Source organism: Glycine max, chromosome 14, assembly GCF_000004515.6.
Source record: "Glycine max cultivar Williams 82 chromosome 14, Glycine_max_v4.0, whole genome shotgun sequence".
Taxonomy (NCBI): Eukaryota; Viridiplantae; Streptophyta; class Magnoliopsida; order Fabales; family Fabaceae; genus Glycine; species Glycine max.
The window spans coordinates 2,507,795-2,522,798 of NC_038250.2; the positions used below are offsets into that span (position 1 = coordinate 2,507,795).

Sequence of the window (15,004 nt, forward strand, 5' to 3'; positions counted from 1 at the left end):
CCGGGAACAGTTTCCTTTGTTTGTATTCTTTATTTTCGAAACATATGTGAGACTTTTTTTTAATCATAGGAGAAAGAGGAAGGAAGGAAAAAAAATTTGGAGACACAACAATACTGATGAGATATAAACATGTTTCTAATCCAACCATATATAAATTAGAATAGCTATTTGCAAAGAGTGTTTTTGGTTATTATTTAACGAAAATATTTTTAGCTTTTTTTTAACAAAAGCATTTCTAAAAAATATTTTTAACTTATAATCTCTTTCGATCTATCATTTTCAATATTTTTAATTCTCACTTAAATTTCAATATTTTAAAAAAGAAATTATCAATAATTAAAATTAACATTATATAATAATATAAATTATTTATCATAAATCTAAAATATGTTAGGTGTCGTTTTCCTTCCCAATAAAATGGACTAAGCTCTCCCAAGAAAGGGTTGCTTACTTTAGGTTCAGAAACAAGACATCAGTTTTTTTTCATTACAAAGAATTCTATTATTGTTAAGCCAGAATGATAACTTAGCATGTGTTTAGATAATCTCTAAAATCATGGTAGACCATGATGTGATGGTTCAACTTGATTTTGATCAAATTTTTGATGTTTTGGATTATTTTCAAAATCATAGTAGAATCAATTATAATGCAAAAAATTCATTATAAAGTTAGAAGTAAATATGAGTAACTTCTACTTCTACCATAATCAATTTTATAATTTTTTTTTTTTTTAACCAAGGCATCCCCCAACCGAAAACTAAGTAATCAAGGCATCTCCTAAGAAGATTCATTTAAGAAATTGACCTTTCCCATTATATACTTTTTCATATGCTAGATTAAGAAATCAATTTTATTCAAAATCAATTTGTCAATTTAAACATAGTATGGGGAATATGCACCATGAGACTAATAAGTTAAAATCCCAGCTACTAATCAATATTATCCTCACTAGATCGACATGAGTGTTGGGTAAACAATACAAAACTAATGAAACGAATTGTTAAATCATAAAGTAGAAGTAGCCAACTCTCCAAAGAAAGATCAAATTGGAGCAAATTAGGATGCCATACACACTACCATATTAAACCAATAAAAGACAAATGACAAATATATAAGCTGTGCATTAAACCTACCACGAGCAGCTTCAGGAAATGAGATTTTACATCCAAAAAATAACCCGGGCGAACTTTTTTTTTTTTTTTTTTACAAAGGCAAATAGGTGAGCACAAAAAACAGCAAATGGAGCGAGTCACTGCCATTGCTGCCAGAAACAATGGTTCCCACGTTACAGAGAAAATGTATGTGTCATTTTAGGCTGTACATACCCAATGGCTTAGAGAAATCCCACACACTTGTTAGCATTTATCAACATCACTTAATAATCCAGTGAGGAATTGGTGTCAGCAGTTTCATCCTCGCTAAAGCTAGAAGGCAAGTCTGCAGCAGATCTGCATGATCATACAAAATGCCATTAGAAAAGAGGCCTCTATACATATCCCATAACAACTTGATTGAAAACTTTCTAAGCAAAAATAGACTAGAAAATTGTAAATTGGGCAAGACCATGATGTGTGGGATTAATCCATGCAAGGCTATAGGCTTTTACATTGACCAAGAGGTGGTTCAAGTGGGGAATTTAAATTGCACTGCAAGTAAAGTTCACCCACATGGAGCTCAATTTCCTAACTCGGCCGCACCTGGTGTTTAGAAATCCTCTTTTACTCAAAGAAAGCTTTTTAGCCAAAATCTTACTAGTGTTTTGATTATAATCTTTTTTAAACTAAACACACATGACGACTGGTGATAACACTACAGGTTTGAATGTTTGATCTTTCCTGCTAATAAAAAATTATCATTGATTTCCAACAATCATTATTGTCAACTGCCTTCATGATTATTACTGTTAGCATATGTGCAATAGAAGAACCCTTATCCCATTTTCATGAGGCAAGCAACATTCATCCGAAAACAAAAAATCTAAACACAAAAGACAAATACTACTAAGGTTGTATTTGGCCCCAGCTTTTTCAGGTTTCTTTTCTTCTTAAACTAATTAGCTTATTCTATATAAACTGTCTTATGGGTTTAGGATCATTAAAAAAACTACTTATATACTTAAAAGCTTTTTTTTTAAAAAAATATGTTTGGCCTAACTTCTCTTTTTAAAGAAAAGAGAAACCTAAAACAAAGTTAAGTCAAACGCTACCTAAATAAACATGCACACAATCTATAAATTTATAAATCTATAAATTTTCTATTGAGGACCTGAGTGATCGGTCATGAGAGACAAAAACAAAACATGCATATATACCCACCTCTGAATTTTCCTTTGTTCCATCTCAGCAACAGGTGATTTTTTCACATTGTATTGTTGAAGCATGTCAACTTTAGCTCGTTTTGCAACCTAAGCACATAGTAAAGCAACATCATATACATGCTTGGAAGGAGGGGAATGAGCTCAAAAGGAAATCAAATAATCATATTCCAAAAGGACAATTTAGATATCAAAAACCAACCATAATTTCATTTGAAAGCATTCCTGCTCCATCTACATTGCAGTATGTATTTTTTGCTTTCCTGTCCCCCTTAAACATCTCTTCCTGCACATTTGACACAAAATTTAAGCATTTTAAACCATCTGTAAGCAAGACAAATTGACCATTACAAATATAACACACAGAGGGTGTAAATATATTAATGAACCTTTGCCATCCTAGCAGATAACCCCCGTTCTTCAGTATCCATAGGAACACGGGAATTACGGATTGAACTAGAAGGTTTAGATTTTACATGTTCACTCCTTTGCATATTCTTTAGATTGATATTATCATAACCATGCAGCATCAAGCCTTTCTGCTTAACTGCAAGCTTCTCTTCATAGTGATCACTATGGTTAGAAGCAGAATCAGATCGCATCCCCTCAACACCATGTTTAGTGCTCATTCTATGACTCTTGGTGCTATTATAAGCAGATGCTTCTCCAGTAGAGTCTTCATACAAATCTGGGAAAGAGTTCCTTCCAGGAAAATGATTGGTATAACCGTATAAAGGTTGCCTTTGTTTTATATTCTGGCGCGCTTTCTTATCTTGTTTATCCTGGAAATCAGTTTCGTGCAAGGAACCAAAGTCAGCTCCTTCCATATGCGGATCTTGGGAACTAAATTTAGTATAATATGAATCATATCTCTGCAAATACACAAGTAAAAGAGAGTGAGAAAGCAGGGAAATCTGTATCACAGAATCAATGTTGTTATGTCTATAAACAGGAAAAGTTTAAAAGTGCTCAACAGCAATGAAAAGATTTTACAGGAGGATTGAGCAAGAACAAATATAAAATTACTGTTAATACTTATAAAGCAAAGCGCAGCTTCTAGTCCATTTAAAAATTTAACTTGCAGTCAGAATAACTTCAAACAATGGAAAGGTTTCCCCTAGCACTGATTTTTTTCTTTCCTCTTAAGCAAAGGTAAGAAGTAAAAGGGTCACATTTAGCTCAATAAAAATAAACATTCCATTTTAGCCACATTTTATTTATCATTCTTGGGGAATCACCATTCTTTGTTTAGGATAGAAATCTCATTCCAAGGATATGCTCATTCCCACTAAGAAAGGAATCATTTGCTGTTTTGTCGAGTCTTGACAAATTTTATCTTAAACTATTTTATCAAAATGAAAAACTGTCCACAAATTGTGTGTGCATTCAACTCATATGTTGCATAATATTATATTGTTAAAAAATTAAAAGTAAAATTTATTATTTTCTTTTTCAAATCCAAGATTATTTTTGTCAATAAGCTATTCCATTCATTCCATTTTGGTGTAATCCTAATACAGCAAACACCAACTCTGTCTGGTGACTTGTAATGGGAATAACCACTCCGATCCATTTCTTTCTCATTACCACTGATTCCTAAACCATAACACTGTACCATATTTGAACTATACTACATAATATTCTGAAGCCAATATAAATGGCAAGATGATAGCATCCCCTTTTCCTACCACTTTTGAAGAAATCCAAAACTTAAAAACGAGAGATTAAAAAGAAAATTCTGGTAAGGGGTGGGTGACAGGATCTTTGGTTTGGTAACAAGAGGTACTTGTAGTGCTGTCAAAGGTCAGTTAAAGGTAGGGACACAATTGAAAACAATTGTTTAAAATAGAAATGGTATAAAAGAATGTCATATAAATTTCGAGAGTCGCAAGACTGATGTCAAAAGAAGCGAACGCCATGGAAATATATTTCAGCTCAGTTTGGAATCATAAAGTTGATTATTATACCCATCTCAGTGAGGGACATTTGTGTAACTGCAGTTTTAGCTTCGTGGAGTGTGACAGAAAATATTGAAGGACTGGATGTGGTGGTATTTGGTGAACATGCGAAGCAACAGATATAAATCAACTTTATCATATCCTTTTTCCTGTTTGTAATTGCATTACAGAAGCAGCACATTACTGTGGACAATTTCTAGTAATGGTTCATCCAATTCGGACACGACTTGTGCTTGATATTGGTCTTGGTAACAAAATTATCTATTTGCCTTTCAAAAAAAATATAATAATTCGGGAGTCAACAAGTCAGAGATGGGTTTTGTTCTGAATCTTCTGATACATCTTCAGGGCTAGTTTTAAGTAAATTCTTTTTTCTCATCATAAGCTTGTAACATAAATAATTAGGTCACTGTCCAATCTTTCAAGCATGCGTCATATAATTTAAACAGACAGTATTTCATTGCTAAACTCATGAAAAATGAATTAGAAAGGTCACTTACAGAGCTAATACTGGGTTGTCTTTTTGCAGCAGAGATTTCTGGAGAATTCAGAAGCAGAGGATTTGTAGCAGAGTATGGTTCTGTCATAGCAAACATTAGATTATACAGGTAAGAATCTCAATTCTCAATCTACTCTTAAAATGACTCAACGCAGTTATAAAAATGGTCTAGAGTTAATGAAAGGAAACAAAACCCTCACAACTTAGCTAAGAGGAAATATTTCTAGTAAAGCATCCAAAGAGCAAAAATCAACTATCTTGAACTAAACAAGTAAAATAGCACATTGTGCACACATTAACATAGAAAGGCCCTGTGTTATGAACCATAAAAGGCAGCATCGGTCTTTAGGAATAAGCTTTCCAAATTTAAGGATAACAAAACTGCAACTTCTTCAATGTATGTGCGTCGGCGATTTAAAAATCAAGCAAATAAAAATGCAAGACATCAGGAAAAGAAAAGAAGTAAAATGATCTACACAAGGGAATAAAACCTTGTAGTTTTGTGAAGTTTTGTGAACTTCTTAAGGTGACTTGGTTCTAATGCTAAAAATTCATATCCAAAGCCTTAGATCCTTAAAACACTAGCTTATGAGTAGTGACACTCCTTTGGCAAGTGCTCTTAATAATATAGACCATAAAATAATCTTATAAGATTGTCATTGACCCTATTAGTATCAATACTAAGAAGGCATCAGCTTAAATTCCTTAAAAGCATCTAAATCATCCCAATGAATAGCATATAAACATGATGCAGGTTATTTGGAATTGGAAACACTTATTTACTGTTCCATAAACAATTCATCCCCTATCACACCCAGTTCTATCTTTAAGCATTCACTGCCTATGACAAAAAAAAGAATAATGCATCATATACTTTTTTTCACAATTTGATGTGTAACAACACATTCCTTTAACCCAAAATGGCATTGTTTCAATTTGAACACTTAAAAACATTTCAGTCTTACAAAACAAACTGAATGAGACATTTAAAAAGTAGGAAAATAGAATATGGTGCAACCTACCATTAGCTGGATCTGCAGTTTGGCATTCAAATGCCCCTGGAGGAAGCAGATCGAATTCTATACCAAGTAGTGGACCATCTTCCAGATAATGCCTTCCTAATTGCTTCTTAACAGCAGTTATAGCAGCATGTTCTATCTCGCCCTTCACTTTCAAATATCCTGATGGTTTGTGTCCCATGTTAACTGCACCTTTGGGATTTAGGGGTGGAAGAGCTCCGTTAGGTGTAAGATGTCTAGAAGGCTCCATATCATATGGATCCAGACCTTGAGAAAACAACCTTTCTTGCAAAAATGAGCTGCTCTCAGATGATGTGTCATCCACCCCGCTAACATTTTCAGGATAACGGTTCCTACATCCATGAGTCATATCTGCAACTGACAATTCGTGATTGTAGAGGCCATGGCTCTCAACCTCCTTAGGATCCAGATACCTGTGATCAGCATGCTTACTGCTTCCGCATGAATCTTGCCCAAGTCCACTGCCACGATCTTGGATGACACCACTTGAACGATCTTGTCGCCCATTAGCAACAGCTTCATCTTTCATCAATCTTTTATCTTTTAACCTTCTGTGGCAAAACCATCCAGATATTTGCTTTTCTGTCAATCCTAACTCCTCAGCAAGTACTAATTTCATTTCCTCTGTGGGGTATTTGTGCTCTGGAAACAAAGGTAAAAAAAAAAAGGAAATTGCTAAAATTTACCACCTTGGAAAATGCATTAACACCCGCTGACAAAAAAGTATTCTTACCATTATAAAAATTCTCCAAGGCCTTAAGCTGGGCTGGTGTTTTCAGCTTTCTTTTCTTATTTTTCTCATTGGAGACTTTATTTTCTTCTGATTGCAATTCACTTGATTCTAAACACCAACAGAAATGCAGGAAGTTTATTTGGAATGGAAAAAATAATTACAGTAATATATGCAAGAAGACAACAATCAAAAAACATCTTATCTCATATTAACCTCTCAAATTGATCCACAAATGTTATTGAATTAAAAGATACAACTATATGCTGAGGTGCTGAACAGTTATGACAATATGGAAAAGGATGCATGCATGGGCAATTGAAGTCAAGTTGCTCATGTGAAATATTGATAATTATAAGAAACAGAAACTTTCTTTCCTTAAATATTGAATTAAAAAGTGAATTGTTTAGATCAAATATTTACAAGAAAATGATTTTGCAATTAAAAAAAAAAAAAGAGGTTTTTTTTTTAAAAAAAAAAAAGAGGTTTAAAGGAGAATGCATAACTTGTGAGCTGCTTGGATACTATAGAGTATAGATCCTTCAGTAACAATGTCCAAAGGTTAGGAGGTTGTTCCATAGGATCACTAAAGAGTTACTAACACAGCTAATGAATTTTGTGGTCCCAAGTTACTAAGTCCCTGAGCTCTCAGTAAATGCAATGCAACAATACAAGCTCTACTTACATCCAATTGTTGATTTGCAATTTGTGAGTTTATTGTAACTACTAACTAGTGTCCAGTCTAATGTAGAAGAAATTTATCACATGTCAAGAATCAGCATAGTAACAGTGACATGGAGCCAAAAAAGTAGACTGTATCTTTAACATAAAGAAGATTAATGAACAAGCTCAAAGATTATTCAGATGTTTAGCTTAAACTGTATGATTAGGTTAACATGTCAAGGTAATGAGGTACGAGGGAGGGGGAAGAAATCCTAGAGAACTAGTACTCCTCCAACTCAACTCAGATACTCTCAGTGTTGTTAAATGGCGACGCTATGGCCGACATGGCGGAATGCCATGGCGTTTTTTTTTTTGGCCAACCGACATAGGGAATTTGGGAATGGAGGCCCGCTATGGCGTGTTTATATGGTGGAATTTGGGCCTTCAGCCGTGTACCGCCATCCACCATTGATAACACTACATACTCTCTAAAAGGAAATTGTTATTATTCAATAGCAAAAACATGCATAAGGTCTACACTTTGAGGGTCTATATACAGACCATCAAAATAAAGATAAACCCCTAAACATAAGATAATGATAATCAAATCAAAAAGATAACACAAACTTACTAATTACCCTAAATATGAAATCAAAATTAAAATACTAAATAATATATATTTAGATCATAATCCAATCTCCATCATATGACAGAAGGGAGCAGCAATCCCAAGAGTGAGTATTGTGCAGTTAAAAAAATCAGGGAAGTGGAAAGCCAAATAAATCAAAATTTAGAAAGTCGCTGGAGAAAAATCTGTTCATTATCTAAGATATCGATACATTCTACTTCTATACACTAGTGTCATCTTCCCACAACGATTTTGCCCCGACTTGCAACCACTAGCATAATACCATTTGTCATATGATACAAGTTTGATACAGCCAAGCTTATTTCATGAAACTGATCGGTACCAGTTCCTTATTTCTTCAGAGTTTGCTAATCTCAACTGAGCAAAGAATAATTTTGAGAGAATTTATAATTTCATAGAGTCTTCCACAGAGAACCCACGATTTGTGCCAATCACCACCAAGTATAAAAGAACAAGAAGAAGAGGAACAATAACAACCAATCCTAATTCCACACATTCCACATGGAAAGTAGATCCAAGCCTAAACGCAGTAAATGGTTATTGACAGAAAAAACAAAAACTTCTCCAATCCATAGAAAAAGAAAACGTGGAAGAGAAAAATGCACGAAGACATCAAAAACTAAATTTCAATTATGAATAAAAATTAATCAAACCCCATTGGTACCCTTCAGTTTGACTCACTTTTTCAGACCCCAAATACCCCAAATTGAAGACCTTGGAGCCATACCCACCATTACAACAACCTAACACAAAAATTCATATTATGGGTTCCAATAATCAATCTCAGAGCATGGAAATTGAAGTAATCTGAGAAAAATCAACCACAAAATCGAAGACCCAAATCTCTGATAAGGCCAAAGTTGAAGAGGAAAACACAATACCTTCCATTGGGGTGAGGAATTGCGGTGAACAACACCCCTCTGTTAAAGTTTTGGGGCGAAAGGTGCAAAATTTTTCAGTGGCTTGTGAGAAAAGCGAGGACAGGACCCGTTTACGGCAATAGGAAAAGAGAATGCAACAACATTAACAAAAAGGTGTTTGTTGCAAATGAATTCAATTTGACCCCCTAACTCCGCTTAGGAACAGGAAAGGAGCTTCTGGTAAGACAAAGGGAGAAGAAACAAGTTCAATGCTTGCTTGCTTGTTCCAATCAGTCTTTGCATTCCTCAAAAATAAATGAATAAATAAATCAGATTTGCCTCCATTAAATAAAGTAAAATGCATTTTAAATAATACATGTTATTTTAATCTCAATTTTAATCGTAGAATTAAGAAAAAAATGTAACTAACAATCTTAATCTTAATCACGGTAGTAATATTATTGTTATTTTATTCTTGATCTTAATGTTATTTTCGTCCTCGTACGTCTAGATTTTTTTTAAAATATAGAGATATTATGAGTGAACATTGAAAAGAAAAATGAAAAGAGAATGACTAAATAAAGAATGGAAATTATACTTGTTAGTGTGTAATTGGAAAACGGTTATGTCCAACATAACTCAAGTTATCTCTGATTAATGTATTGTTTCTTCTCTTATTAGGGTTTCAAAAGGAACAAACAGACATTTTGAAGCTATGTAACGATAATTCAAATACACCATTAGTCATGTCTTAATTGTAACAAAGTGAAAGTAGAAAGAAAAAAAATAAAGATGACGAAGAAAGAGCGAAAAATAGGGGAAAAAAAGGTTATAATGTATAGTTAAAAAGTGAAGTAAATTCAAATGCAATCATTTTTTTGCCGAATAATTCAAATGTCTATCATTGTACAAATGTTCATATACCTATCTTATTTAAAATTCAATTGATGGTAAGATAGAATATGATAAACTAGTTTATCTTATTTTACTGAAATATGCTGTTAGTATCTTGTCTTGTTTTCTTAGTATCATAATAATAATATAATAAATCCATAAAAAATATAATAAGTGTTAGTTAAGTGTTTTAAATATATAGATATTTATTATTATTATTATTATTATTATTATTATTATTAAATTTTAAGAAAAATTAGTTTATCATACTTTAATTTTCTTATCCATTGTTTACCATACCTTGTCGGTGTGCTTTATGTCTTATCATGCAGGAATTCTGATAGAAAAATTAGAATAATTTTTTCAGGATTAAGTATTTTTTTTTAACATCATCCATCTTATTATCATAGTTATTTTCGTCATTATTATTGTTACTAATATTATTATTATTGTAGTCATTGTTGTCACCATTAACAATATCATTATTATTATTACAATATGTTATTATAATTATTATTATCGTTGTCATTACTATCATCATTGTATCATTGTCGTTACTTATCATTATTTAGTTTGTGTTAAATATATGACAAAACAACACAATAATATTATTCAAGTTTTCACCCAATCATTTTAAAAATTGGTATTCTCCTTAGAAAGAGAAGTTGAGCCAACCACTTTTCATGAAAAAGGTTATTAAAAGAAAAGGAGTGCTAAAAACAAATTGTATATTAGTCTCATAAACAATGATTCCACTCTCTAACACAGTCATTAAAACATATATATAAACTTTTGCTTGATTAGTTTTGATTAGGTTTAACAAGATAAGTGTGCTTAGGACAATTGCAAGAGTTTAAATTTTAATAATTAATTAATATTATAGTTAAAATCAATTATAATTAGAATTAAGTTGCTGAAAAATGATTTTAAAATAATAAATTTGGGATTTCTCTATATGTATAAACAAATATTTTTATATAAAAAATAATTAAAAGAAAAAAATTTCTTAGAAAAATCGTTAAGTTATAAATTTTCAAATTTGTGAAAACGGTTTATTTTTTTCAATAAAAATACTTATTAAATAATATTTAAACATTTAATTTTTTTAATCAAGTATTGACGTAATCATATAAGGTTTCATTATATTTACATGTGAATGAAAATGATTTATTTAAACAAATAATTTATATTATTTGATTTTTATCATGCAAGTTTTTTTTGAATTAATGATAGACATCAATCACAAACAAATTAGTATTTAACAAGTGAATTAAGAAATATTTTGAACATATCCAAAAATTTTATAAATGAAATCAGACTAATTTTTAACCATGAATTGAATGAAATCCTAAAGGAAATCAATCACTAATTTTCAACCAAAAATTGAATGGAATCCTATACATAACTAAACAAATAAATAAGGTAATAGAAGAATAAAAAAAAAAAACTTTGATTGTGTGAGTTACATTGTATATAAATTCTCACCATATCCTCTTTGACCCAAGAAAAAATAAAACAATTTATTTTTCATAGAAAAACAAAAAAGTTTCCTTGTCATGCTAGTAGGAGGGTTCATTGAGAGTGTTGTTCCTTCCGTGTCTCGTCTTTCCCTTGGCATCAATGGCGAAGACACTACTCACTCATAACCTAAGCTTACAAATACACACTCTCAGACCTTCATCTATCCTTCTTCATCAATGTCACCGCAACTCCACTCACGCGGGTCCCACAGTCCACGACCTCGTTCGTGCCCGGAACCTCCCAGAAGCCCAATCCCTCCTCCTCCGAATGATCCGAAAACGCGGCGTTTCGCGCCCCCAACTCATCGATTCCCTCCTTCCTTCTTCTCCCAGTTCCACTCACACCAACGCCACCGTTCTCGATTTGCTCATCAGAACCTACGTTCAGTCGCGGAAGCTTCGAGAAGGCTCGGAAGCCTTCCGCTTGCTGAGGCAAAAGGGCTTCTCCGTTTCCATCAACGCCTCCAACGCGCTTCTGGGCGCGTTGGTCAAAGTGGGGTGGGTCGACTTGGCATGGACAGTGTACGAGGATGTTGTCGCAAGTGGCACAACGGTAAATGTCTACACTCTCAACATCATGGTCAATGCTTTGTGTAAAGAGGCCAGGTTCGACAAGGTTAAGGTTTTCTTGTCCCAAATGGAGGGAAAAGGTGTTTTCCCTGATGTTGTAACTTATAACACTTTAATCAACGCGCATTCTCGTCAGGGTAATGTGGCAGAGGCTTTTGAGCTGTTGAACTCGATGTGGGGCCTCGGCTTGAAGCCTGGGGTTTATACTTATAATGCTATTGTTAATGGGTTGTGTAAGAAGGGGGATTATGTGAGAGCGAGGGGTGTTTTTGATGAGATGTTGGGGATGGGGTTGAGTCCTGATGCTGCCACTTTTAATCCCTTGCTTGTGGAATGTTGTAGGAAGGATGATGCTTGTGAGGCTGAGAATGTTTTTGATGAAATGTTGCGGTACGGGGTTGTTCCTGATTTGATTAGTTTTGGATCTGTGATTGGGGTGTTCTCCAGGAACGGGCTCTTCGATAAGGCGTTGGAGTATTTTGGGAAGATGAAGGGTTCTGGATTGGTTGCTGATACGGTGATTTATACCATTCTTATTGACGGGTATTGCAGGAATGGCAATGTGGCTGAGGCATTGGCCATGCGGAACGAGATGGTTGAAAAGGGTTGCTTTATGGATGTGGTTACGTATAATACTCTGCTGAATGGGTTGTGTAGGGGGAAGATGCTTGGTGATGCCGATGAGTTGTTTAAGGAGATGGTGGAGAGGGGAGTTTTTCCGGATTACTATACCCTTACCACTCTCATTCATGGGTATTGTAAGGATGGGAACATGAGTAGGGCACTTGGTTTGTTTGAGACGATGACTCAAAGGAGCCTTAAGCCGGATGTTGTGACATATAATACATTGATGGATGGCTTTTGCAAGATTGGTGAAATGGAGAAAGCTAAGGAGTTGTGGCGTGATATGGTGAGCAGGGGGATATTGCCCAACTATGTATCGTTTAGCATTTTGATAAATGGGTTTTGCAGTTTAGGACTTATGGGTGAGGCATTCAGGGTGTGGGATGAAATGATAGAAAAAGGTGTTAAGCCCACTTTGGTTACTTGCAACACTGTTATAAAGGGCCATTTGCGGGCTGGCAATGTGTTAAAGGCAAATGACTTCTTCGAAAAGATGATTTTGGAAGGAGTTTCTCCTGATTGCATCACGTATAATACTCTTATAAATGGTTTTGTAAAGGAAGAGAATTTCGACAGGGCTTTTGTCTTGGTTAATAACATGGAAGAAAAAGGGCTACTGCCAGATGTCATCACTTATAATGCAATTCTCGGTGGATATTGTAGGCAAGGCAGAATGCGGGAGGCTGAGATGGTGTTACGCAAGATGATTGACTGTGGCATCAATCCTGATAAATCAACATACACATCATTGATAAATGGGCATGTATCTCTAGACAACTTGAAAGAAGCATTCCGTTTCCACGATGAAATGCTGCAAAGGGGATTTGTGCCAGACGACAAATTCTGATGCTTTTACCGCTGCAGCTCTTGTTACAAATACCTGATATAAAAGGTTGGATATTCTTTCATTGGGTGACATCTAAATTTGCCTCATCCTGTTGTAAGCATTGATTTTGTATTCTTGTGATAATTTTACTTATTCAGATGTATCTTTGTTATGTGTTTTAGATCTAGTTGTGGACTATGCCTATGCCACACTGGTTCTGGTTCTGTATATCACAGGAAGCACAACCCTGGGGGATGTCTTATGAGCCCAAACATAAAAGTTGAGCCTTCCTGCCCTGGTTAGTAACAAAGAAAAAAGGAGACACTCCTTACTTGTTTTTTATGACTGCAATTTTGAATGCGTTGGTGTTGCTTGTTTCATGCTTATAAATGTAATACAGAATGATAGTTCTTAGGTTATCAGACATGATATATATATATATATATATATATATTTATATATTGTATTTAATTAAACAATGAGATTCTATCTTGCAACTTTCAATTTGAAAAAAGAATCCTGTATGTTTTAGATGCTTGGAAATGCAACCTGTCCATGTTTCTAACTTCTAAGCATGGTTTGCAGGAGCTAGGAGGGGGAGTCCACCATCTTTCATGAACTTCAGACTAATGTTTTTGTAAGTATATTTTATTGAAGGGGAAGCCTGGAAGTCATTGCAATTATGAAGCGTAGCGTGGGAGTTGAAGCATTCTTTTTTCTTGCTCTCATGTAGCACGAGAGGGGTCACTGGTTACCACCTAAGGTCTGGTTCAAGCTAGTTTTAATACAACAATCACATTCCAATTAAAGTTTATTTAACAGATACACAGAAATGATGTGGGATTGACTGTGGTTGGTTAGACTGATATAATCATATCCATCTTTGGGGTATACTTTTTGACAGTTAGAAAAGGAGCTAACAAATTGTAGATTTTTTTTGTGATTTTTTGAAGACGATCCACATGAAATTGCTTTCCCAATTTTGAACTCTTTCCGTATTGTTAAAGTGTTTGTATATCCACTGGTTAAGAGGGATGTAATCTTTTGGCACATTAATTGCATCTGCATTGTGACTTGAAGGCCGTAAATTCAAATCCTAGAAACAGTCTGTTAGGACTTTGGAAGTTAGGATCCAATTGCAAGGTATGGACTTGATTGTAAGTATGACATTTTAGTGTGGGATTTATAACAACAACTAGTTTTTGTGTTGTGGTTCTTCTAAGGTTCTCATCAATTGTATCAGAGCCTTACACTATGTCTCCCAGCTGCAAACAAGTGGTGCTGGTTGCGATGATGGCATTGCAGTGTTTGACTGGAGCTATACATGGGAGCAGGGGCTGTGGCCTGTGGAGTGTGGTGGAATGTTGGGGTCCAATTTCAAGGTATGGAACTTGAATCCTATGGGATTCTAATGTAAGGTTTATGTGGCTTTGGACTCTCTCCAGCTACAATGGCTAGCTTTTGTGGTATGGTTTCCCGTCATATTAAATATACATACTCTTCACACATTTGATGTTTCGGGAGATTGTGATACTGTTTGAAGTCCACACTTAGTATGAGGAGCTTCAGCAACTTCATTAGATAAGCAAATCAGCTAGTACTTTCGTTAACACATTTGCATGATGTAAACATGCCAGCAGTAGATGGTATGTTGTCTGTGATTCTTGACACTGGCATAACAACAGCATGCTACTTAGTTCTAATGAGCTATCACGGGCTGTCTTGGATAGTTGGATTTAATTCCTCTGAAACAAAACTGTGCAACTGTATCCAATGGTTGAGATTATGATAAAATACACGTACTATGTGATAAACTATGGAAGTTGTTAAAATTTCAGTTGTCAATGTTTTAATCAA

The 15,004-nt window shown here is 34.3% G+C and overlaps 2 protein-coding genes across 4 annotated transcripts; one reads left to right on the top strand and one right to left on the bottom strand.

Moving 5' to 3' along the window:
* Positions 1 to 985: 985 nt before the first annotated feature.
* On the bottom strand, positions 986 to 9,026 carry LOC100803515 (uncharacterized). The gene is made up of 8 exons (XM_003545354.5): positions 8,735 to 9,026; positions 6,545 to 6,652; positions 5,794 to 6,453; positions 4,773 to 4,852; positions 2,704 to 3,186; positions 2,517 to 2,600; positions 2,316 to 2,404; positions 986 to 1,448 (listed from the first exon to the last, which is right to left on the bottom strand). The coding sequence occupies exons 1-8, from the start codon at positions 8,739 to 8,741 to the stop codon at positions 1,376 to 1,378; spliced, it is 1,584 nt and encodes a 527-aa protein (XP_003545402.1). The 5' UTR covers positions 8,742 to 9,026; the 3' UTR covers positions 986 to 1,375.
* Positions 9,027 to 11,044: 2,018 nt separating this feature from the next.
* Positions 11,045 to 15,004, top strand: LOC100816677 (pentatricopeptide repeat-containing protein At5g01110). 3 transcript variants are annotated; one of them, XM_041009209.1, is made up of 4 exons: positions 11,045 to 13,213; positions 13,330 to 13,445; positions 13,733 to 14,290; positions 14,371 to 15,004. In XM_041009209.1, the coding sequence occupies exon 1, from the start codon at positions 11,228 to 11,230 to the stop codon at positions 13,166 to 13,168; it is 1,941 nt and encodes a 646-aa protein (XP_040865143.1). In that variant the 5' UTR covers positions 11,045 to 11,227; the 3' UTR covers positions 13,169 to 13,213; positions 13,330 to 13,445; positions 13,733 to 14,290; positions 14,371 to 15,004. The 3 variants fall into 3 exon arrangements, with proteins under 3 accessions (XP_040865143.1, XP_040865144.1, XP_006595772.2); XM_041009210.1 differs by having other exon boundaries at positions 14,391 to 15,004; XM_006595709.4 differs by having other exon boundaries at positions 13,733 to 15,004.

Excerpts from the sequence above, each read along its gene's own strand:
- LOC100803515 (XM_003545354.5), bottom strand. Across the intron at positions 6,454-6,544 it reads CTTGGAGAATTTTTATAATG|AGCACAAATACCCCACAGAG; the intron begins GTAAGAATACTT and ends CTTTGTTTCCAG. Across the intron at positions 4,853-5,793 it reads AACTGCAGATCCAGCTAATG|AACCATACTCTGCTACAAAT; the intron begins GTAGGTTGCACC and ends TTGCTATGACAG.
- LOC100816677 (XM_006595709.4), top strand. The coding sequence starts at position 11,228 with ATGGCGAAGACACTACTCACTCATAACCTAAGCTTACAAATACACACT.